Source organism: Clavelina lepadiformis, chromosome 4 (genome assembly GCF_947623445.1).
Source record: "Clavelina lepadiformis chromosome 4, kaClaLepa1.1, whole genome shotgun sequence".
NCBI lineage: Eukaryota > Metazoa > Chordata > Ascidiacea > Aplousobranchia > Clavelinidae > Clavelina > Clavelina lepadiformis.
Genome location: NC_135243.1, coordinates 8,121,490 through 8,147,403, shown reverse-complemented (window position 1 = coordinate 8,147,403; position 25,914 = coordinate 8,121,490). Strand labels below are relative to the sequence as shown.

At 34.9% G+C, this 25,914-nt stretch overlaps 3 protein-coding genes across 3 annotated transcripts; all 3 read left to right on the top strand.

Moving 5' to 3' along the window:
- The first annotated feature begins 3,075 nt into the window (after window positions 1-3,075).
- Window positions 3,076-8,169, top strand: LOC143451396 (mitochondrial thiamine pyrophosphate carrier-like). Its single transcript, XM_076951896.1, has 6 exons — window positions 3,076-3,269; window positions 3,585-3,728; window positions 4,563-4,745; window positions 5,331-5,502; window positions 6,583-6,674; window positions 6,878-8,169. The coding sequence occupies exons 1-6, from the start codon at window positions 3,147-3,149 to the stop codon at window positions 7,076-7,078; spliced, it is 915 nt and encodes a 304-aa protein (XP_076808011.1). The 5' UTR covers window positions 3,076-3,146; the 3' UTR covers window positions 7,079-8,169.
- A 2,315-nt stretch (window positions 8,170-10,484) lies between these two features.
- LOC143451390 (protein flightless-1 homolog) lies at window positions 10,485-21,222 on the top strand. Its single transcript, XM_076951889.1, has 28 exons — window positions 10,485-10,690; window positions 10,947-11,210; window positions 11,506-11,591; window positions 12,182-12,343; window positions 12,651-12,871; window positions 13,070-13,128; window positions 13,214-13,371; window positions 13,665-13,804; window positions 13,995-14,096; window positions 14,198-14,337; window positions 14,589-14,681; window positions 15,112-15,228; window positions 15,508-15,687; window positions 16,020-16,102; window positions 16,197-16,355; window positions 16,825-16,996; window positions 17,462-17,618; window positions 17,711-17,850; window positions 18,006-18,176; window positions 18,304-18,443; window positions 18,592-18,685; window positions 18,783-18,893; window positions 19,046-19,141; window positions 19,393-19,506; window positions 19,617-19,745; window positions 20,016-20,231; window positions 20,421-20,486; window positions 20,589-21,222. The coding sequence occupies exons 1-28, from the start codon at window positions 10,631-10,633 to the stop codon at window positions 20,703-20,705; spliced, it is 3,747 nt and encodes a 1,248-aa protein (XP_076808004.1). The 5' UTR covers window positions 10,485-10,630; the 3' UTR covers window positions 20,706-21,222.
- A 2,254-nt stretch (window positions 21,223-23,476) lies between these two features.
- On the top strand, window positions 23,477-25,537 carry LOC143451398 (ficolin-1-like). The gene is made up of 6 exons (XM_076951898.1): window positions 23,477-23,821; window positions 23,938-24,071; window positions 24,259-24,355; window positions 24,548-24,644; window positions 24,858-24,925; window positions 25,072-25,537. The coding sequence occupies exons 1-6, from the start codon at window positions 23,569-23,571 to the stop codon at window positions 25,320-25,322; spliced, it is 900 nt and encodes a 299-aa protein (XP_076808013.1). The 5' UTR covers window positions 23,477-23,568; the 3' UTR covers window positions 25,323-25,537.
- Window positions 25,538-25,914: the final 377 nt, after the last annotated feature.

Below are 25,914 nucleotides of genomic sequence, written 5' to 3'. Positions count from 1 at the left end.
GGATTATACTTCAATCCCTCATCAGACCGAAGTAGAACAGATTTAAAAGTAAACAACAATAATGGCAGTTGGTAATGAGTAATGGTGAAAAGAGAGCTTCGTTTATAAAAACAATGGGCTTCGAAACTAATCATTCACGAGAAAGGACAATAATGAACGGGCAAGCAACAGCACAATGTAAAATAATGAGATTAAGCAAGTTAAGCGTGAAGCAAGCAAAACAGATGCACGACATTGTTATACAGAAATAAATTAGGATATAAGCAATGTAAATAGCAGTTTTTTTTAGTCATCTTTATGAGATTGAGTTAAAATTTTCAATAAAAAAGATGTCCCATTACAAATGACATTACTATTGGATTACGTGAGTTTTTATGACTTATTTAATACAACTTTTTTGACTGCGTGTGCTCTAGCACAGTAAGTAAAAATTTCGTGTAGTTTTTCCTTTGTATATATTGGTCGTAGTCGTAGCAAATGGGCATTAAACTGACTCACCAAATTTAAAAGTAAAAATTTAACTTGCTGTTTGAACTTCGTTTTGCCGTCTAATGTTATCCTTTACCGTGACTTGACGTCCATTGTTTTTTGCAGATAAACCTCCCTTTTCCCAAAAATCACTGCCATTTGCATTTATTGTGGTTCACTTTTAGATACAGAATGCTCTTAGTCGCTATGATGAGGTACAGTATAATCACAAATGCATTTGAGATATCGTTTTGTAAATAAATACGTCTATTTCTGTACTCGTTGTGTTGATTGCAACATATTGGTGTGGGCTATTAAAATTAATTGTTATAAGACTATGCGTTGACAGAAGATGTCAAATCTCGCTTAGTTAGTAGTTACACCAAGAAGTTCTAAAAACATTCAAGCTATATAATTCATTGTTTCTTCTTAGAATTTGTACATTGCGTATGTATGTACAAATATAATTAGTTGATTGCCGCATTTGCCGGGCACTCACACTTTGCACAACCTTTCAACTCGGCCCTTTGCATTAAACTATTGAATTGTAGCTGATACACTAAGGATCTAGTCAAACTTACCGAAAGCATTTCTATAAAACGCTAATTGCTGAGCAGCAAAACTAAGTCTCGATAAACAAAATACGTCTACGCTACAGAACCCTATACGTGGCCACCAAGGAAACCAAGCGTCCAATGGCCGATAACATCAATGTACATTTGTTGAAGTGCTTGTCTAGTTAAGCCAATGATTTTCAAAGCAGATTCAGACTTTTGTTACGTAACGTGACTTTCGTTAGGTAACTACAATGTTCACTTTTATCGTTTTAATTTATTAACTGTACTTCATCGGACAAAAGCCGTCTATAAACGGTAAAAAGCTCTGCAATTTACTCTTGCTGTCGGACTAAAAGCCGCCGGCTTACATCTGACCCAAATTTGCCACACGTGGTTTTCTAAACAATCATGCCGCGTTTAAGTTGAGATGACTCATTGACCAAGTCGTTGTCGAAAAACAACTTAAGCTACCGACGTTATTTGCACCAAATATCCTGTAGCACGAAGTGACAACTATAGGCTACAATGACTGCACGCATGTTAAATTTAAATGTTATGGAAGAATTTTTGCACTAAAACGAAACTTGGTGACAAATACAGTGATTAAGTCAAAAGTAGCTGAAAATTTGGCAAAAACTTTCTACTATTTACTCACTTACATTTCTGTAGTATATGTTTAATTTCTTGATGTTGCCTATATGGAAAACTGTTGCAGTGGTATGAGCTTCAGATGACATTCCAATCTGAATATGTTTACTAACGTAACATGTAAAACCCCAGAAATTTGTAGCAATACGTATCGTCTTTTCTCCTAAAGCCACTCAGCTGCTAGCGGCACTCCAAGCTTGCTCTTTTGTAGAGAAGTAAACGGTTGAAAAAATTGCAAATCTTGCAAGCCAGAGTTGCCTTTTTTGCATCTTTCAAATGAAACGATGCATTTTATTTTCAACTTGTTGTGATACTTTACTGACAGTTTTTCTTTTTAGTGAAATAAATACAGATATTTATGAAATATTACAGATATTTAGCATTAACGGATGTTTATTTTGTGGAAATTTAGTTTTAAGCATGTTTTACAACACATGTTATCGACTTGCTAAAAATTGAGGTTCATGCAAGAAACATTACTGCACCACGTGTTGAGTTTGCAAAATGCGTTTGACGTCATTCATAACAACCTTGTTTACAATTCTTGCTGCTGCACCTGCGGCTTTGTACGAGTGTTCAGTTTTGAGAATTTAGCCATAGCTAAACCTACTAGCTTGAAGTGTACAAGGCTTGTAGTCGTCCTAATTTGTATGTATATCATAAATCACTGCCATTTAGCAAGTTATTTTTTATAGCTTAGTTAGGAATAGTTGAAGCAGACTTCAGATGCCAGGATTGCTGCAATTGCAACGATTAAAGCAGCCAAAGCGGGCTCAGGCCTCGGATGCCCAATATTTTTATGCTGCCATTATTTCACCGGAAAAAATCGTCTGTTCAAAGCTCTTTTTCACAGTTTCTTGTTAACCTAACTTAAATGTGATAACATAGTAATCTAAGCCTAACCTAAATCTACCTTTTAAACTAAATTTAACTTTATAATTAAACCCCTGGCTGCAGTGTATGGCAGGAGCACACCTTTTGGCCGAAACGGTAATGTACACAGGGAGTAGAGTGATCTACCTAAAAAATAAGAGGCAAAAGGCCGCACCTTGTTTACCAAAATTGCTGAACGAATCGGGGTGCACACCAGTTGGTTTGATCTGTACACTGGAATTATTCTTCTGCACCCCCGAGATCTCAAAAAACACTTCCATACTATGCAGTCCGGACAAAACTTATAGAAAGTGTTAACGATAATGGTAGATATTAGGTACTGCTGGATCAGTGTTTCTTTTTTGTATTTGACCTTTTTTGTCCCAGGCCCCACTTTTGTTTTCAAAAAAATTGTACGCCCCACATATCAATCGCGTATTTAGGATCGTGTTTAAGCCAAGGGGCAGCCAGGAAGTTTGTTGCACACACTACAAGCTTAGCAGTCTGACACCAGTATGTTATGATATTTACATTATTTTACAATTACAGATGTTTTGTTGTATATTAGCTTCTTTTCGTACAATTTAGAATGTGGTCATCATGGTGGGGTATGACCACGAAAAAACTCTTCATGTTTCTCACTCAACTTTGGCTGGCATATTAGGTGGTAGTGTCACAAGAGTATGTGTTTCTCCTATTGATGTTTTGAAAATTCGGTTTCAGGTATAACTCTTCCCATTAAATTTGCTTCTGTGTACATATACAGGCTACATAATTCTGATATATCTTGCCATTTTAGAGTGCCGAAATGTTGTGAAGTAAGGATTTTAGTTAAAAAAAGGATTAATCATGATAACTTGATAAATCTATGGTGATAATTTCCTAAGCACTGAAAATGTACTGAATAAGTGTAAATAAAGTATTTTTCAATTTGCATTGTAATACAATAACATATATTCAATTATAGCACTACATCTTTGTACGATCATAATTATATATAATCATGTATATATATGATGATCGATTTAATTTAATCAGCTACAACCTGAAAAAGGCCATGGTCAAAAGTATTATGGAATTATTCAAGCAGTAAGGACAATCTTTCAAGAAGAAGGTATCCGTGCGTTCTGGAAAGGTCATATTCCTGCTCAATGCTTATCAATGATTTATGGCGGAATGCAGGTATGTATGGTACTGGTATATATGTTCAAAATTGTTATCGAATGTGTAATTAAGTATACATTCTTTCTAAAAGAGAGAAAGAAAATATTAATCAGAGCTTCCCAAACTGGGTGATCTTTTTTGTTGTCTCCATGAAGATTTCAGGAGCCATACAGACTTTGACTATACTTTAAGCAAAATATATACTTCTAACTACTTATTGATCAGTGTCTAGTAACAAAACGCTTGTCTTATAAACAAACACCTTAAAAGGGGTCATGTTTGACCAAAAATAAATTCTTTTACTAGAATTTGCTGACATTTCCAATATTTCAAAATTCATTGCTCTTGGTAATTGCGTAGATTTAAAGATTACATTTTTTACAAAAACTATAAAGTTTGAAGTTTCTATAGCCCCAATTCACAAAGTTATGGGCTACTTTTTCTATCAGTTTTACTTCTGTACAAGCGCTAGTCAAATAGGGCTAAATGAAAAATGACATGAACTTTTTCAAACAATTTGTGTGTGGAAAAACAAAAATGTATTTTTTTTTTGATTTTACGAAAACATTTAAGAAATAATTAAATGCTTTTTATTGAAAAATGTTTAGGTTTGTAAAAGTTCCATACTTACCAGTTTCAAATAACTGGTTAAATTTGGTTAATTTGGTTATTAAATTTGGTTAGACCATTGCAAAATTTTACTGCTACAAATGATGACAAAAAATTTTGCCCCAAGAGATCGGGTCACGAGTGAATAATGTTTGAGAAGCTTTAGCACAGATCGTTTGCAAGAATAACAGCTGACGTTTGTTTCTGCTCATTGTAATTGGTAACAGCTTGTTTTTGTCATAGTTTGGTTCTTTCCAGCACCTAACCAAAATTGCCAACGATCTAGTTCCTCATACTCGGGATGACCATCTTTTGCGTGCTGTTGTTAATTACAGTTGTGGCTGTGTTTCAGGTGGCCTTGCCACTATTGCAGGTCAGCCGGTTGATGTTCTGAGGACTAGATTTGCTGCTCAAAAAGAGCCTATGGTATATAATTTATTTTTTACAGTTTGTAATATGTAGGCTATATATAATTCACAATATTCTGTATGTAAAAGTGTTCTCGGGTTCTCAGTCTCCTTGCCAGTTGTTTTGTTCTATACATGATTATAGTAATTAACAGCAGTGTGTAACCAAGCCAAAGTTATACAATTGAGGAACCACATTTGGCAAATTAGATATATTTGACAGCTACAAAAAACCCTGCAAAAACAGAGGCGTACATATCACCATTATTTTAAAAGTTTGAAATGACAAACACAGTTTTATTAATACACTTATGGGTTCTTGTCGGTTGTACGGTATTTGGTTAAGTACCTTGAGCAAAGTTAGCAAATAATATTCACACAAATTTGAAATTTATTATTTCTAATTCACGAATCTTTTTATTTTAGCCCCAGATTCTTATAATAATCTGTTTCACATGTCATAAAAAGTATGTCTGTTTACCTTGTTAAGATCCAGCAATAAACTGCCAGAGAACCACATACTACTCACAATATATGACGTGACAACTTTCTGCATTTCTGTGTATTAAGTCCAAGTTTTAACCATTTTTTATTTTTATTTTAGCTCTTTCCAAAAATACATGATGCATTAAGTCACATGCTAAAACATGAAGGTGTACGGGGGTTTTATCGAGGAACAACTCCTGCTTTAATTCAAATGGTGCCTTACAGTGGTCTGCAATTTATGTCGTATTCCTTTTTGCAAGCAGTTTGGTGTCACGTATCTTTAAAAGAAGGTAAAATAGTAGTCGGAGGACCATAAGGTTGAACAAGAACATTTTTTGTGTAGCAAAAATGCATAAATATTGCATGGCATGGTTTTGGACGGTTTCATTTCTGGGCTTACATTACCAGCTACCAATAGCTTTGTGCAACCATTGGCTATGTTTGCATTGTAATATGCGCTTAATACTTAAGGATCACTTGAAGTGTTACACGTAACTAAACTAAATACAAAAAGTATGCAGTAAACAGAACAATTAGTTACAAATATTGGCATAACTAACATTATTACCCAGTAACCTGTTTCTTGGATAAATTTCTTTCGTTTATTGGTCAAAATTCATAACATTTTGGTGTCTAAACTTGACCTACATTGCCCTTTTCAAAAGTGTGCAGATTGCAGCATTTGCTGTGTGATTTAAAAGTCTTGTTCACAGCCATATGGTATGTTAATTACCTAACTAGATTTCCAGTTACGTGCAGCAATAATCAGCTGTAACTCCAAGGAGCCGCTAAGGTGCTTCTTAATTTTACCAGTCTGCAAACATTATCACGACCTATCTAACAAGACTAGACATTTTTGTTCGTCGGTTTTCCCTGGTCTCACATCCTTATGTTAATATAGAATTATTTTAAACAAGATTTGTTTCTTTAAATCGTCCTTCTACTATTCATTCAAGTTATTATGTTCTGAGGAGGAACAAACGTTGTTCAACTTATGTTAGCTTTTGAAATTAATGCAATGTTTACACCTGCTTTTGTGTCACATACTGTGTCCACTTATTGCTCAACTCTACAATAGTAATATTGGTAAAGTGTACCCTACTCGTTGCAGTGATTCATTAATTAAGTTCAGGTCACAATACAGTCTTACTCTATTTTGACCACCTAGTAGTCACAGACTGATCAACTGGATCAAACATGTAATGGAATGATTTCATTTAATATAAACAGTAAACACCCAGTTGCTTCACCATTTCCAATCTTCAGCCCTTTGAATTTTGGCTGCTCAGTGTTAGAGTTTGAAAAAGGCTTATATTCCAATGAAGTTTTCTGTGCCATTTGTTTGTTATAACCGAAATGTATTTTATCAGGTTCACTTAGTCATTTAGTGTGTGGATCAGGTGCTGGTATTTTGAGCAAGGGCATAGTTTACCCATTTGATGTTGTAAAGAAAAGGTTACAGGTATATTTCATTTTTTTGCAATTAGCTTTTAAATTGTGCTTATGAAATTTAGCTGTGCTTAACAAGTAATGGCTTATATACTATTTTATGTTGAAACCTTTTCCATTTGAAATCAATCATATATTTGTATCATTTTTGTAGTGTTTGTGCATTGTTTATGCTCTGTTAGTGTTGTTATACTGTTACCATTTTTATTGAGGTAGGTTCAAGGGTTTAATGCAGCAACTGTCAGTACTGTTATTGATTATTCAAGTTTTCGAAACTGCATTAGCTCAATTTGGAAAAATGAAGGCTTCAGTGGATTCTACAAAGGTTTCACAGTGGCAGTCTTTAAATCTTGTGCCACGTCTGGTTTGGTATTTCTAACGTACGAGTGGTTTAGTGAGTTGCTTCGAACTTGGTAACCATCTTTGCTGGTGATTTTAGAAGAATTTTTTTTGTTTTCTGTGGTTACCTTGCAAATAACTTCTTTCACCCAACATAGCGTTTTATAATTTTTGATTTACCTAAATGTAGTTTCTCGTTACAAAGTCATATAGCTGTCTTTCACACTACAAATTTCAAACTCATTTATTGCTATTATTTGTTATGCTCTAAATTATCTTTTGACATTAAAGCCGTTATTTATTCGTTTCCTTGAAGAAACTATGCCAGAATATGCTTTTGTGGTATGTTTGTGTGTATAATTTCATATATCTTCGTAAAAAGTGCTAGAAATTTCCAATGCGCCCATGTCTACTGTGGTACTTTAATATGTAGAACTGTGAAAAATACAAATAGACTTACCAATCTGGTCACAAGATTATATTCAAAACAGCATTTTTTTCTTAATTTTGCAATGAAATACAGAAAACCTCTCATATCTGTTTTAAATGGATTGTGGTTGTGGGTTTTTTAATGCTAGTATAAAATAAACTTTTTAACTCAATTTATAAATTATGTTAAGTGCAGTTGTTTTTGATTAGAATTCAGTACTTGATGGATTTTTCTCTAAATGTCTATTTTTTATTTTAATTGGCTTATTCTTGCCACAATGTAATGCACACTGTTAGAATATTTAGTGTATGTTATGTGTGTTATCTTCAAACTCTGTTATTTCGTATAATACTAAACGAGATATTCATAAGTCACTTATTTTATAACATAACATAAAAACCACAATGTATTTGACTGAAGTATGTAGAATTTCTTTTGAAAGCAATGTGTTTCTTTTAAAGTTTTACAGTTATATCAATGGTGTTACAACTTTAACCAAGGTAGCTTATGTTGTTTTTGCCGAATCTCATAACTGGAAGTGTATAAACAACACTGAGTGCTTGTGATTATAGTGTTATAGCTAATCTACAAGTAACAACAAATTGTTTTCAACAAGATACTTCTAAACTGATTGATGGTTTAAAAAATGCCACTAATGCATTACATCATAAGTTTGTCAATTTGCATTACATCACACATTTGTCAAATTGCTATATAAATGAATTATTTTTGAAGACTGCACCTGTAGCAGTCTTTGTTTGTTTACAAGCAGGATTAATTAGAAACAAATGTATGTTAAAAGGAAGTAAAATACTTTAGTATGATAAATTCGTAGTTACTCAAATCCTGCACTTTTAGTGTTCAATAATGCAGTTTGTTTATGTCTGCACATTATAAATAACAAAAACATTCAATACAAGCTCAATAAAACATATATTTCAACTTAATAATATACGGTTGAAGCATACATATAATACATGACACGCAAATGAAGTCCAGTCAACACTTCACTTCTTTGAGAAATTGGTCCCTGGTTTATGGAGTTTGTACCAGTTGGAAACACGGCCAATACAATGGGATAGATAAGTATATCGTATAGTAGACAAACCTGGAAATTAGTTTTTCTTTGTTGTAACAGCCACCGCATTGCTACACGTTTTCCAAATGAATTTTTATATAACTGTTATTAAGTTACGAACTTCAGGGCAAATCGAAAATTATGCGTCAATGCTCATTGGTGATGTTTTAACTTTAATATATATTGTAAAGTTACGAATGATATTTTGTAGCAACTCCCCTATAAAGCCATAGCATATCCTCAAAAACACGGAATGATATTCTGTAATCATTTAAAACGTAACTGCAAAAACGACTTGTTCAGGTTGTAAACGTTATATTGAAAATCAACTTTTGCTTAAGGAATTCCACTGAAATAGAGAGTGGAAATACAGATATTGACGTTGAACATTGAAAAGAAGTTGTTGTGTTTAGAATTCAGGGGTTCCCAACCTTTTTATGTGCTCGTACCACTTAGCCACCACGGATTGTTAACACGTACCACTATTTTCAAAACAACTAATTTGATCCAATATTAAATTATTTGCAAGATGATGAATCTGGATGTAAAGTCAGCGAAAGTAGCAAAATTACCAACAAAACATCACAGAGTCCATTAAACCACACAGCACAGAGCGCATCAGAACTATACTACTACTATACTACGCATACTACTATATATCGCATGCAACGGAGAGCTGCTCGCGTACCACCTGAAAAGCTCCCGCGCACCACTAGTGGTACGCGTACCACCGGTTGGGAACCCCTGGTTTAGATACTTTGTGATCCAAAGTGAGCTAAGCCTTGTAGAGTGTAAACTAGTTAAGTATAAAATTAACATTATTAAATTTTATACTTAACTCTAAAATTACGAACTGGAAGTGAAAAATTTGAAAACCTACAATTTTTCATTAAAGTTCATTATTCTTATAGACTTTAACACAGCTTTTGCTTATGTTTTGTGAAGTTTCTTCACTGAAACTGGCTTAAAATTGGTTCGGGGTGTTGGGTGTACCGATACTGTACTTGTAAAATTTGGGGGATCCCCAGCTATTTTTCCCAAGCTTATAAAGCTCAATTTGCCCAAACCCTTAGCTAAATTTGCGTAATATGCTAGCTTAGACGGGGCCTGTTCCAGGTCGCAGCACTTCCAACCATTTAGCGAACAGGAAGCTCGAGTGGTTCTAACAGTAACCCTAAAAGCAGCCAAACAGCATTTTAGCGACGTAGTTTGAGAAAAAGTGAGACTTAGCCTCAGTTAGTAAATACCGGTTCTGAAATAAAGAATCTTGATTATAGGCTAGGGCTATAGGCCTAGTCAGCTAGTGGCTACGGACCGGGGCGGTACTCTAGGCTATTACGAGTCGCTATAGTCCTATACCGGTATCTCGGTAAGCCCTTGCTCTTGTTGAGTACCGGTAGGCCAAGCAAACATTGCAATCTGGGTGTCGATCATTCTTATTTCTTGCTACCAATAATTGCTTGCTTGCTTGCCCTATAATTAACAATTAGAATTGATTAGGTTACCAAAAGAAGTTGTTAGTATAACAATGGAAAAATCAATAGGTTAATTAATCAGCAAAATTGCCGAAAATTTTTGCAGCACTATTTTTGTTATTTTGGTCTCTTATATATAAGTAAAATGCACAACTAAAATCATTTTTCATGGTTCACTCTGTAATCTGTATAAGCCTACAGTAGGCTATATACATAGCCTATAATCTTTATTAACATTTATTAAATTTCCCATATGTGGGAAATATTAACATTGCATCTTCCACATTTTAACGTTGCATATGATTTTTACAAATGTTGTTTGATGCATATATTAGTATTGGCTCCAAGTTAACTTGAATGCTATATCAGATTGGTAGTACCTATAGGTATTATGTTAAACTTAGGACCCTAAGCTATATTTTAACCTCAGTGTGTGGTATGTATAAAGTAGTTTTTTTTGGAAAGTAGCCTTGTTTGTTTTTTCTATGCTTGTATCTAACCTATTCCAATATGTGTAGAAAAGTACACAAAATCAAACAGTACTATAGGTGTATGACTGCATCAAAAACTCAGAATAAGCCTGTATGAGACCGCATAGCACTTTTTACGGACTGCTTCTTTGATAGTTTTGTATCGTATTATCTATTATGGCAGCTGGGGTTTTACCATTTGTACGAGGTGTTGATCTCACAAAGTATGACTTCAAGGTACTGTTCAACTACTTAAAGTGTAAATGTAATTTTATTATAACAGGATATGTTTGGTTGTATATCATATATATGTCTGTGTATATAGTTTTCTGATTGTTGAATGATTAGGCTGTAGTTATCTGTGATTGTATTTGTATGTATTTTGGTCATTTAAAATAGAGATGTCATCTACTTGTTTATAATCTTGTGACACTTAACACCATTGAAGTTCTTGAACAAATAGGTTAAATTTAGTTCTATTTTTTTATTTCAGGGAGGGCTCTTTCCTGATAAAACTCGTAACATGACCGGCCTTCGTTGGCTGAAATTGGATAAAACTCGCTTATGCTATCTTCCGGAGGAACTTGGAACATTAAAAAAGCTTGAAGAAGTGTCAGTGTGTAAAAATGAGCTGACTTCACTGCATGGTGACCTTGCTTCCCTTCCCGGTTTAAAGTCTATAAAAGCGAGTCACAACAAACTAAAAGATGCCTCGATTCCTTCTGACATCTTTGCATTGGATGACCTTTCCACACTAGTATGTGACTTGTTTTACAGTTTATGAGTTCATTCTGCTTATGCTACTATCTATATTGTATAAATATTTCATATAGCTATAATAGTGGAGACTAAAAACAGTATATATATAAATTTATGAAAATGTGTCAATTGTTTTCTGGATTTAACTTGAACCACTCGTTGCCTCACATTAAACCAAGTGGTTTACCAAGTAGCTACAAAAACATTATAAATGAAATGTGAAACCAAGTTTAGGAAATTTGTAGACATACAAAAGTATGATAGGTTAAATTATGACTCTTTGCATTTTGCAGGATTTAAGTCACAACCAATTGACAACAGTTCCAGCAGAGCTTGAAGCCTGCAGAACTATTTTGGTGCTTAACATAAGCCATAACGAGTAAGTATATAAATTTTATTTCGATGACTTTTCAAAAGTTGCCATCAGCTTACATAGCTATTTATTCCAAGACATGCTTGTTATGTGTCCATGATCGTATTGTACAAGGGAAGAAAAACAAAAACTATCGGAAAAAGTGATATCTTAGAGCTGCTGAGCATTGACATGAGGCGAAGTGTAATGCTTATCACATCATGGGTTAACATGTTGAGTGCCATAAGATAAAAGGCAATAATTTGTCCCCAGGCACCAGCAAGTCCAACATTTAATCAAAAATGGCAAATTCGAGAAAGACTATTGAAAGTTAACTTGTCTAATCCCACACTATAGGAATTCTTATACAGTATACATATATTTTCCTTGTAATCTGTACGTAAGTATTTCCTTGCAAGCAATATGCATAGGAAATGGGAAAAGGATCCTGTGTCTTGGAGTTAGCAGAGAATTAAAAAAATGTTTAATATTGCTTTGTATAGTTTGGGGTTTATTCGGTTTTAAGTACATAGGATATTGGGGTTAAAAGTGGCAGGCATGAATGAAGGAACAACACCTGCATCGTAAGTAGTTCAAATTATTTCCATCTTTTTCAGGATTGAAACAATACCTCCACAATTGTTCATCAACTTAACTGACTTACTCCACTTGGATGTGAGCAATAATAAGCTGGAAACTCTTCCGCCGCAACTCAGAAGGCTGCTCCATTTAAAGGTTTTAGTGCTAAATGACAACCCATTGCTGCACGCCCAGCTACGGTGAGCTTACAAGCCTTTTTTGAATTTCTTTGTTAACATTTAGACAAATTCATATTAGTACTGCTACTCCTAGTTGTGTGACCGCCAAAATTTTGTGGTATAAAAATTTGTTTTGTCTATAAGAAACTTTTGTTGGAAAATCCAGTTATATATACAATTAAGGTTTGAGGTGTCATTAAAGCATTGTGCGGTTAGTTTAATATAACAATTTATTTTTTAAGAAGTTTGGCCTTTTCATATTATCTATTCAAGTGGGATAAAATAAGTTATTCAAAACTTACAATTTGTGTTTTTCTTTCTGTTCTAGGCAACTCCCCTCACTTAGTTCTCTCACAACACTCTATCTACGAAACACTCAAAGGAACATCAGCAATTTTCCAAGCAACTTGGACATGCTGAAGAACTTAACAGATGTTGACCTGTCATACAATGAACTGAGTCGAGTTCCAGACTCACTCTACACACTTTCTAGTCTGCAGAGGCTAAATTTATCCAACAACGAAATCCTCGAATTGTCATTGATAATTGGTATAAGTAACTTTGGAATGGCTGAAATATTTTAACCACATTAGACTGATCGGTAGCAACAGTTATCTAACAGTTGATTAGCATTCATGAAGGCATAGGCTGATTGTTTTTTGTTAATAGTTGAGATTATTGGTTCATAGTTGTATGCTATAACTACTGTTGTATTATGCAACGACACTTTCACGGACACTTTTACAGACACTTGGACAAAAATGCAGACACTGAATTTGTCTAACAATAAGCTAACTTCATTGCCAGTAAGTGACACATATAGTATAGTTTTGTATTGTGAAAGTTTGCACTATTGCAACGTTTATTTTTTTCTGTTTTGTATTTTCGTAGACATCTCTCTGCAAGTTGCAGTGTTTGCGTCGACTGTTTATCAACGACAATAATCTAGACTTCGAAGGAATACCAGCCAGCATTGGAAAACTTTATCCACTCGAATGTTTCTGTGCTGCTAATAATAACTTGGAACTGATACCTGAAAGCCTATGCAGGTAAATAACTGTCTTAAAATGATTGTTTATAAATGAATCTCACTTTAAGTTTTAAGTTGCTTAACATAATTGTGATGATAATATGGAAGTTTTTCCATTTTGTGCAGTAAATACTAGTTTATGCTTGCTTGGTGACCAGTGTCAATTTAGCGAAACACTCAGATTCAGAATACCTTGACCTAATTTACATCATGATCAGATTGTACTATGTTTCTAACACATTGCACCAAATTATATTTTATATGCTCTATTTATATATATAGTTATTTAGAGGTGTCTCTGTAATGTTATAGGTGCACTCGTTTGAAAAAATTGGTTCTCACCAACAATCGCCTTATAACTTTGCCGGAAGCTGTGCATTTGTTGTCAGATCTGAAGCTTCTAGATGTCCGGGGAAATCCACAGCTCATTATGCCACCAAAACCAGCTACTAGTAAGAAAAAAGAATGTTTGCGTTTTGAAATTTACATATATAATACCATAACAGTTATGGAAATGGTTTTTACTGAACAAAATTGTCATGTCACTAAAAGCTTTATTGATAACTAACTTTTTTATACTTAAACATGACTTTATATTCGGGTTAAATTTTTTAAATTAACATAACTCTTTTCCTTCCTTAGTTGATGAAAACCAAAATAAGTTATACAACATCGACTTTTCTCTGCAAAATCAGCTCCGGTTGATTGGTGTTGTACCACCTGGAGCAGCACAGCAACAAGCTCGTAAGATTATTTCTTGCAACATCTTTACGTGCGGCAGCAGTAGCAACACACAAAAAGTTCTATACAACAAAACTTCAATTCGTAAGAAACCTTTTGTTTAGATGCACACAAAGACGCGCTTGCTCGGAAATTGAGGCTACGACGACGTCGAGAACAAGCTGCTGACTCTCAAGCGCAACAAGTGTTAAAAGGAATGAGTGATGTGGCACAAGAAAAGAAAAAGCTTGGTGATAATCTGGAGGTAATTTGTTGTATTTTTGTTCAAACTAATCAACAATAATATTACTTGCATTTACCATGTCGTGGGCAGTGTGCACTTTAATTCAGTGAACAATTATACAAGTAATCGTCACTGTGTGCTTGTCGCTTTGTACTCACAATGCTGATGTTCATAAAATGCAAGACTTTTGCTAACAGAGCTTAATAAGGCATCATACCTGACTTTTCATATCTGTAAGCCTGTGTTGTATGCTCTCAATTATTTATTATTAGGAGTTGAATGCAGAAATTGTAAAAGCAGGAAAGAAATGGGATGAAGCTTTAAATAAGCCCGACCTTGACTACAGTGAGATCTTTCCAGAAGAGGTAAGTTTTAAAAATGTCTTAACCGTAATTGTATCCTAACTGAATGTGCATTAGACTAGTTGTAGAATTGGTTTTGAGCAATTGGTTGAGTTATAGTTGAACAAATGGTTTTACATATATTGACATAAACAGATTTCTTTATGCTTGCTTAATACCTAAATAAGTCTGCCTATGTGCAAGTCAGTGCCATTTGCAGAGGCTAATTAATAAATTAAAAATTCTTTGCCTTTGTTTAAAATCTGTGTACTATATATACATTTCTGTATATTATTCGCCGAACCAAGTTAAGTTTTACATTTTACTAATGAAAATTTTTTTGCCTTAAATTTGGCCTTTTCTGTTTTAAAAATTAATACTTAGAGCCTTGGAGGTCATTACGATTGTATGATTAATTATCAGCTTGACTTTTGCCACAAATACTTTTTCTTAGGTTGGACAGTTTCCGGGTTTGTCTGTGTGGCAAATAGAGAATTTTTATCCAGTCTTCATTGAAGATTCGACATACTACGGGAAATTTTATGTTGGAGATTGCTATATCATCTTGAACGTAAGAATGTTCAGAAATATATTTTTCAGAATTTTCAAGAATGCTTTCTCAACCTGGCTTTTGCCAAACTTCAGCAACCTGCAAGACATTGCTTTAAGTTTAATAGAACATTTGCGTAAAAGCATATTCCCACCCCATTTTCATGGCAGTGGAGACGGCATGGAGAAAGTTATATATTGTGAGATGAAACTAGTTAAAGATTTTCTAACGAATAAAAAAGTTTAAAGAAACACTGTTTAAAGTTTTTGAATGAATTGAATTCCTTATAATATTGTGCAGACTACAATGGATGGTTCGGGCAACTTGGAATGGGAGATATTTTATTGGATTGGTCAAGAGTCAAGCTTAGACAAGAAGGCGTGTAGTGCTATCCACGCTGTCAACCTCCGTAATATGCTCGGTGCAACTGGTAGAACTCACCGAGAGGAGATGGGTGATGAAGCAGATGAATTTCTCGAGGTATTGCCCCAGTGATAAATTTTCTTATTGCAACAAGCACCTACTGGCTGGCCGGCGGAGCATTGCATAAATATTAACCAAATGCATTTATTGCTATGCAGAATAAAGCCAAAAATTTTGAAATTTTAGCATTGGACAAATATTTTTAATTTGGTTTGTTTCTTAGGTTCAATCAAATTGAATAATGACTGCAGATATCAATCACATAGTTACTAAAATTCCCATCATGTTCTAAGGGTACATCCTATGTGGCTGTTGACAGAATGACCCCTAGCCTAATGATATTCCTTTTTTTTCTTTCACAAATATTGACACAAAATCATTTGTTTCAGTTGTTTGGTAACGACATTGCATACATTGCTGGTGGAAACACAAGTGGTTTCTATTCTGTTGATGAAACTGTTTACCCTTCAAGGTGAATAGATTGGAGATTTTAGTAAAGTCATTCCTGCCACAGCTAGAACTTCTTGAAACTCTTTATTGATCTCATACGTTTCCTTTTGTTAAAGGCTCTATGGTCTTTATGGTAAACGAACAATAACACCGTATCCAATTCCTCTTGAAACCTCGTCACTTGATCCAAAAGAGGTTCTAATCCTTGACCTTGGGATGACCATCCACGTCTGGGTGGGAGCCCTCGCTAAAGGTGTGAAGCGTTCAAAAGCAAGGTTGGTTATTAAAGCTTGGCTGAGTTGAATATGTCAGCATAAAGCAAAGAGATGTTACGTTATATGCTTGTCTTTATTTCTGGTAGATAGTAGGTTAAAAAAGTATTATGTAATTGAATTGAAATAATCTAACTAATTTTGCTAATTTACACATTATTTAATTTGCCTAGTGAATGTAACTAGTTAGTTGGTTAGACCGTGCATGTGCTTATTTTAAATTGATATTAATGTGTAATTTACGGTAAGGCTTTCACTTTGTTAATCATGTAGTACCTAATTTGCTTAATTAGTTATTGTCCATTAATTGATTGATTACATGTATGTTATTAAAAACTGCAAATAATCATTTGTAATAACCAATCCTGGAACTTAACAATGATGTTTCTCGTATGAATAATATGTCTATGTGCCCCTTTCAATAGTTTTCAATTATTCCTGAACTTAACCTTTCTAATTTTTTGTTTCCCAGGTTGATTGCGGAGAAAATTAACAAGGATGAACGCAAGAACCAAGCGGAGATTGTGATGTCATACCAAGGTTATGAAGAGACCGATTTTTGGGAGATATTTGGTGGGATGCCTGATGAAATTGAACCTGCAGATTTGAAACAATACAAGGGAGGAAAACCATGCTTGTATAAGGTAAACTGATGAGCAAAATAATTCCATATGTTTCAGGCAGTAATTGTACACATTGATAAATGGCACCTTATGAGTACAGTTACTTCTGTTACCATCTGTAATTAAACTGTTTGCATCTTCCCTAGCTCTCATCTTTTTTTAAATTTAGCTTAAACTATTCAATGTAGAGTGTTTTACATGCCCTGCAATAGCTGTTGTATACAAAAACTAGTATAGTGAAATTCCTGTGTGTATCAATTATTCAAAACAAAAAATGAGGTGATTGTGAGTATGAACTACTTGAACTAGTGTCACAACAAAGGAAGTTTCCATGTAGCTTAGCCACTGTAGCTCTATCGCTAATGTTAATTGATGCAGGTTCCACTGATAGTTAATCTCTATAGTCTATACTCAGTCATTCCTCGTAGTGTGCAATAAACAAAGTTTTGTTAAACACAGTGTTATCAGTCCTAACAATGATTGCAGGTGAATCTTGGTATGGGCTACCTTGAATTGCCGCAAGTCAGATATGAGCTAATTACTGAGCACACTGTGAAGCCAAGTGCTGAGATTTCACCAAGCAAGAGGTTGCTGAATACACTGCTTGACTCAAAACAAGTTTACATTTTGGACAGTCACACCGGTAAAACATGTCATATTTTCCCAGTAGATTTTCTGTTACTAATAGCCGTTAATTTGAAAACTTAAATACAAAATGATTGTGAAAATTTTCAGATGTTTTTGTTTGGATCGGACGGAAATCACCACGACTTGTAAGAGCCGCTGCGTTAAAACTCGCCTATGAAATATCAGCAATGATTCATCGTCCATCATTTGCGATTGTTTCGAAACAACTTGAAGGAACTGAGTCTGTGGTAAGCTGTCAGTCATGTGATGTGGTGTCAATTTTTACTCCAAGATCCCCATTGAATGCAGGAATCACATTACAATGGTTCTGATGTAGAATTATACAGACTTTTATGCTTACAGTGTGATGATGAGAAGTGAATTTTATGCAAATATTTTACAGATATTTAAGGCAAGGTTCAAAAACTGGAACGACGTTCTGAAAGTCGATTACACGAAGACACCTGGTGGCTTGGAAGGTCCTCAAGTCAAGCAGGATGCGAAGGACAAAGAAAACAAAATCGATCTCTCCGCGATCTTCCTCCCAAGACAACCTCCAATGCCCGACAATGAGGTTTGTAGAAAGTTATCAGTAAACTTAACCTGAACTGAATTAACCTGTAAATTTGAACTTAGCGGGTAAGATATTAATGAAAATCGTCATATCTTAAATTTTTTTTCTGTTTTAAAATTTTCTCCAGGCATCACAGCTCATGGAAGAATGGAACGAAGATCTTGACGTGATGAATGGATTCGTGCTAGAAGGAAAAAAATTTGTCTCACTTCCACAAGAGGAGTTCGGAAAATTCTACACAAAAGACTGTTATGTCTTCCTATGCAGGTTGACTACTTCACAACTTATCGAAAAAACTCCACGTCATCAATCAAACATACCTAACAAATGAGCAGTTGTTTTAGTTAATAGTTAATTAGCAAATAATTAGTAGTTTTTTTGGTTAAACTTTGTGTGACACAAGAATTGTATCCAGGTACTGGGTACCTCCAGAGATTGATCCTGAAGAAGATCAAGAAGAGGAGGAGGAACCTGTAGATGACATACAATGTGTTGTCTACTTTTGGCAGGTCAGTGTCTCTTTCTTCAGCTTGGTGCTGTTGGTGGATGAGCTCTTGGATACACTTGGCCGGTTTGATTATTTCCTATTCGCGCATTTTGCTCTAGGGCCGAGATGCTGCTAATATGGGCTGGTTGACTTTCACTTTCACTTTGCAAAAGAAATTCGAAACATTATTTCCTGGAAAGCTGGAAGTGGTTAAGATGAAACAGCAGCAGGTAAGCAAACAAAATTCTAGTCATTTTGCTTTGATAATGAGATCGTTGTTAATATTGGTGGTAGTTGATATTGTGGTTGCAATACCTTCTGCATGGAACTTTACAGCAACAGGTGCTAGCTCTATAGACATTAATAACAACATTCTTTTCAGGAAAATCTTAAATTTCTGTCCCATTTCCACCAGAAGTTTATAATTTCAAACGGCAGCAGAAAAGAAGCCATGCTTGATAAGGAAAGGAAAGCTTTGGTAGGTTACGTTTCAGGCAATTTATGACTAGTTTTAAAAATGTGTTACTTGTTTAAAGCTTGTTTTGCTAAACGTCATGCTAAAACGGCATGCTAAAATTTTTGCTTTTCCTGCACTCTAGGGTATTCGTATACATATTTATAATTTAATTTTTAATGCAACTGCTTTTATTTTGGTTTTGTAGCAGTTTGTGATAAAATTAAATTCATTGCATCATATCATTTGTGTTTGAGTAACCTCTACTTGTATAGGATCAGCCCCAGTTCTATCACATTCGATCAAACGGTGGTTTATTGACAACTCGATGTGTCGAGATCGAAACAAACCCTAAACTACTCAACTCAGAGTTTTGCTACATACTGAAGGTAAGAACTAAATTCTAGTGTTTGATTTTAGTAAAACTCAATCAAAACAGCAATATACAGTACTGAAGTGATGTGGATTGCAGATTAACTTGCATAGTTTATTCCTGCAGGTTCCATTTAACAGCACGGACAGCGCTGGTATCGTGTATGGATGGATAGGAAGGGTGTCTTCTTCAAACCAAGCGAGGCTCTTAGAAGACATACTCGCTGACATGTTTGGAGATGAATACAGTGTACAGGTACAGCAGTGAAACGTCATGACGATTGTATAAGCTCTGTGATGCGGAATAAAATAAAGATTATCATAACAAAATCCTTGTTCTTTTTTTGATTTTTCTTGTCCTAGTTTTTATTATTAACCTTTCTGTTTTCCATAAACTATGTCGTAAATTTTCATAGCAAATTTTTTGTCATAGTGTCATAATTTTTGTGGCAAAAATAATCATCATACTTATTTTCCTCATTTTAATGTCATCATTTTCTCACATCTTCAATTCGGCGTAATTTAGATGATAAACGAGGGAGAGGAACCAGAGAACTTCTTCTGGGTTGGACTCGGAGAAAAGCCGGACTCTTACGATGAGGAGGCCTCCTATCTCCATTACGCTCGGTTGTTCCGTTGCTCCAATGAGAAGGGATACTTCTCAGTGTCCGAGAAATGTGCCGACTTCTGTCAAGATGATCTCGCAGATGATGACATCATGCTGCTCGATAATGGAGAATCGGTACTAGTTGGTTATTGCTATTTACTTATTTTATAATTTTAGTATTTTTATTTGTTTATGTTTAGTAAATTACTTTGAGTTATGTGGAATTGATAGATTAGATATTACTGTAGGCTACGGTATATAAGTACTCCAGGAACAGGAAAATTTCTTATAGGTATTGCTTAATACTTGGATTTATATTTTAAGATGTTCATGTGGGTCGGAGGTCAAACAAGTCAAGTGGAAGTAAAACTGGGACTGAAAACCGCATCGGTATGTGTGAAGAAGAAACCAGCTAAATTGCGTTGCATAACTTGTCAAGATGGGCGAGATTATATAGAGTTTCTTGCTGTCACAGTTGATATTTTCTCTTAGGTTTACATCCAACACCTTAAAAGCAAGGGAATCAAGCGTCGATTACGATTGGTCAAGAAAGGAAACGAACCCTGGGAATTTACCCGCTGCTTTCACGCATGGGTGCCGTTTAAGTAACATACATCGACATCTTAAACCTGTGTTATTTTTTTCTTTCTGAGTTGTACTAGCGGCCTTGTTGTAATCTCTTCAATCGTTAGCCAAGAAGTTCCCAAGATTTTCACTTGCTGCTTTATCGCGTCAAAGCCAGACCTTACAGTCAGTATTACATGTTATTTAGCATGCCCAAGTCTTTACTTAGCGCTGGCCTTTTTGTTTAACAGGTGAAATAAATTGGCCAAATAGAGTGTATTATTCCAATGGAAATCGTGGTACCGTTTCACTTAATTTGAAATTGGAGCCCTTTTTATTATTACCAAACTTGTACTGTACACGTTATGTAAAAATTGGTTGCAGTGAGGTACAAATTGACTGCTATCTTCGAGTTCCCGTCGATTTTTATTCTATTAAAGATTCTATATCTTCGTTAAGCTGCAGTTTTTGTATAGTTTAATATATTAAGCTTTGTAGTCTTGTGTAATTGGCAATGCTTGATCTTTTTCTTCGAAATTAAAAGCAAGAATCTTATTGATAATTCTGTCGAATCCGCTGCTTGAACCAAACGAACGTTTGAGCGATTTTTGTATCATTTTTTAATTTCCTGCCATGACTTCGAAGGACAATATGAAACGTTTTGTGCTATGGTAAACTGCGAGGTATAAGGATTTAGCAGTTTGCATTTTAACCCCGGAACAGAAGCGTGATCGGTTTTCAAGTGAAAGCAATCCATTGTCGGGCCCAGAGTTTTCACAGTGGCTTTGTTGCGGAGAGATGATACTGTAGAAAACTTAGAACACACGAAACAACTTCCCAATTGGAAACACGGCCAGTATCTGTTTGACGGTGTGTGATATCATGCGGTGGCTTTTCAGCCTGTTCGTTCTTTTTCGCTGAATTTGGATGAGAATAAACACCGAGCTGCATTCGCATAGAAGTAGACCCAAAATTAATTCCATGAACTCATAGAATATTTATAGGGACATGAGTTCAGACCATGCCGTATCTTTATAAGCGCAACTAAATCTAAATTTGGCAAAGCACCTGTTTTTCCAAGGTACGTTGTTTCAGCGAAGTTCCACGCAGCAAATTTCCTCATAATAACACACCCACCGTATAAAAACGTAACCACAATAACACCTAACGCAGTCGGAAGTGATAAATTGTTCACAGTAATTGTAAAGCAAATTTTAAGCATGAACTATGTGCATAAGCTGTGAAACCTTGAACTTGAACTCATAATGTTTTGCTTTTTGTGTAAAATAACGCCTTTCCGCAAGATACAACTGCAACACCCACATGGGTGTCATTTCGTGACTAGTTACCTATTATAACCCACATATGGGCACAATGCCGTTGCCAGATTAAAGGTTCAGGATTCTTGTTGAAATGGAATATTCTTTCAAACTTAAAACATTTGTTGTTGTATAAATTAATATGAGTTAGAGTAATGATATTTTTTATGGATTAAATTGAGATTTAGACCCAATAGGCCTATTTAGTTTTTTTAATAAACATATATAGGCCTATATAGCCCAATCTAAAACTGAATCGCATCTGGTTGAAATAAGAACAACAACGCAGACTGTGAAATATGAGTCAAACAAAGAGAAACAATTGAAATTGTTAGAACACTAAAAAACAGGATATAGTTTGGCAATCTGAAGGTTAACTTTATATTTTTCTACACGAGCTTTCGCAAGCATGAGCTTGCTTCTTCAGGTGTACTGGGAAAAGGAATACACTGTAAGATTTGTGCATTTTGGCAAAAGGAATGCAGCAATGCGGACAATGATACGAACATTAGCCTAATTAAATCAAGAAATTAACATCAATCTGACCAGAAAATTTCTGAAAATTTTATAACAACTGAAAATGATTTTTATAACTAACCAATCGATATTATGTGACTTCTGTATTAGGTGACGCTTTGCTGGACAAAAAACGTTTTCGACAAAGGACCGAAAAAAAATAATGACAACCGAGCTTGATGGTACAGAGCCTGCCACAATGGAAACTTGAATGGACAATATCTCAGAGGAAGAGTAGACAACTGTGATGGTATAAGATGGAGAGGATCATTTGATCGGACAAACTGCTACTCGCTGAAGATGGTGGAGATAAAGATGAGACCGGCATAAAATATTTTAGGCTTACTTTAAAAATTTAAACTAGTGACTAAAAAGAAAGTCTTCAACAAGGAGTGCTTTTCATTTCGTTTCAAGAATCAAGCGCTTTTGTGTCTTTCTCCGCTAATTCCAGACAAAACATGTTTAATAAGCGTATTGAAGGGGTAATTACACGAGCAATCCCGACGATTAAGCTAATACGACTTAAAGAGAAAAACAACCAACACAGATGAAGTCAAACAAATCTTTACTTAAATTACCTTTTCGTGAGTAGTCATAGAAATGCTCTTCTCATGAATAAGCCGCCGTCTAGGCGCCAAAGTCAGTACCTAAGTCAGCCTTTAAGCTGTTTACTTCACTGTTTGAGGTCTTAAAGGTCATGCAAATGCTCTGTGACTGAAAAAAACGTTTTTCTTGTAAAACAACAAGTGTTGTTTTTGACATTGACACTTTATCTTTACGCATTTTCTCGCTTTCATTCAACCTATTTAAAGACAAACGTTTTCCTATAAAACTCACAACATAATTTACCTTCGGATCAGTGAGGTCTTACTACAGATGCAAAGCGTTTGATAGTTTGCTGATTGCAGTTGTGAACCGTGTCATGATTTTGTTAATTTCGTTCGAGCTGAGCTAGTCCGCGGTTTAATCATTAAATGAGACAATTAAATAATTAATGCAATAGCTTTCAGTTTTTAAGAAAACACTGCAGTAGTATAGATTTCGGGTTCCTTGCAATTCATAAGTTTAGTAAAATGGTTACTTTTAAGTTTATATTTCTTGTCGTCATCGTTTGGTCAACATGTGAAGCATCGCGTGAAGTGACTTTGACATGTGGTGGTGATGACGTAGCAGTACGAGGTCCTGCTGGACCAGCGGGTAAGAAAGGTCCCCGTGGTGATCCAGGGGTCCAGGGCATCAAAGGAGAACCCGGAGAGAACGATGGTTGGATGGAAGCAGTTGAGAGCTCCATGGAGAGGATTGATGCATTGGAAAGAAACGAACGAGGCAAAATTATACACGTCTGATATTTTTTCAGTTGTGCATTTAACGTAAATTGTTTTAAAATATAAGTTACGCCTAAGAATCTTGAGTCATGCTTTTAACGGTCACCATTCCTTTAGAACAGTTCAAGCCCAAAAACTGCCGAGACATCATGAACAACGGCGAAGTATTTAGCGGAGTTTATTCGTTGAACATCAGCGGGAGATTGGTCAAAGTTTATTGCGACATGGAAACGGATGGCGGTGGTTGGATGGTATAGAGTTTTTTCAATTTTATAATTTTAGTTTTTTATCGCATTTTCGACGACGCGACGCTTAAACAGCCTATAATAGTAACACTTTACCGCAACGTTGTTATTCGTCGAAATCAATTATTTGTTTCATTTCTCATAATTTTCTTGAACTGATCGTTGTGCATATATTTATATCAACGACATTCAGGTATTTCAACGACGAATCGATGGAAATTTAGATTTCTATAAAACCTGGGAGTTTTATCGCAGAGGATTCGGAGACATCAACAAAGAGTTTTGGTTTGGTTGGTGGTTGTTTTGTTAAGCATTGAGCATGCAAATCTTTCTTTAGCATTTCTTTGTAAGCTTATATATACCTTTAACGTCTACAAAACTATGTTTTGAATTACTATGTTTTAAATTATGTCTAAATATATTAATTATATTAAGTTATGACTAATAAGTTAAGTTATGCTATAAAAAAGAAATATTAACAGGTTTAGAAAATCTTCACACAATAACGAGCAGTGGAAATTATGAACTTCGGGTGGACATCCAAGATTTTGATTTTAACTCGGCTTTTGCTAAATACAGGTGACAGGATACCATTTTCTTATCTTTATTTTTTCATACTATTAATTTCAATATTATATGATTGCTAAAACAACCTATAAAACGTAAAAAATGTCTACTGCCGGTGTTATGTTTTGCTTCAAGTATAACAGGCATATAAAACTAAACTACAAAACTTCGTGTGTATATTGGAATAAGTTCTCATTATATGAATATAATTTCTGTTGCTTTCAGTTCGTTTTCGGTTGGTTCTGAAGATACGAACTACCCTTTGTTAGTATCTGGATACTCAGGAAATGCAGGTTTACGCTGGTCGTAATAACTATGAAAGTCATCTAAACTAACTAACCCTAGCATAATATTTGAGTTGTAAAGTTTTGAAAGTTTGAAGACAATTCAAACTGATTTTTATAATTTTCCAACCTATGTTATATGTGATTTGTTTCAGGTAATGCTTTGGCTGGACATAACAAAAAACCATTTTCGTCGTGGGATCAAGAACATGATGTTCATCGCACATTGAACTGTGCCGAGCAATTTCACGGAGCTTGGTGGTACGGAGCTTGTCATTCTGCAAACTTGAATGGTCAATATCTCAGGGGAGGAGTAGACGACTGTGATGGAATACGATGGAGTGGGTTTGGTCGGGGAAGTTGCTACTCTCTGAAGATGGTTGAGATGAAGATGAGACCAACTTGAGATGACTTACATTAAAAGCCATTTAATCTTTAGGAAAACATTATTGCGTTTCTTGATGTAACAAAGGTTCTATTTTAAGCAACTAAATACTTAAGAGTTTGTTCGAAACAACGTTGATTTTGCGTTGCAATATGATTTTATCTAAAACTCTACAATGTCATGTACGAATTTCCTCAATCTTGCAACGAAATGATACAACATGGTATGATATGGTATGATATGGTATGATATGGTATGATATGGTATGATATGGTATGATATGGTATGATATGGTATGATATGGTATGATATGGTATGATATGGTATGATATGGTATGATATGGTATGATATGGTATGATATGGTATGATATGGTATGATATGGTATGATATGGTATGATATGGTATGATATGGTATGATATGGTATGATATGGTATGATATGGTATGATATGGTATGATATGGTATGATATGGTATGATATGGTATGATATGGTATGATATGGTATGATATGGTATGATATGGTATGATATGGTATGATATGGTATGATATGGTATGATATGGTATGATATGGTATGATATGGTATGATATGGTATGATATGGTATGATATG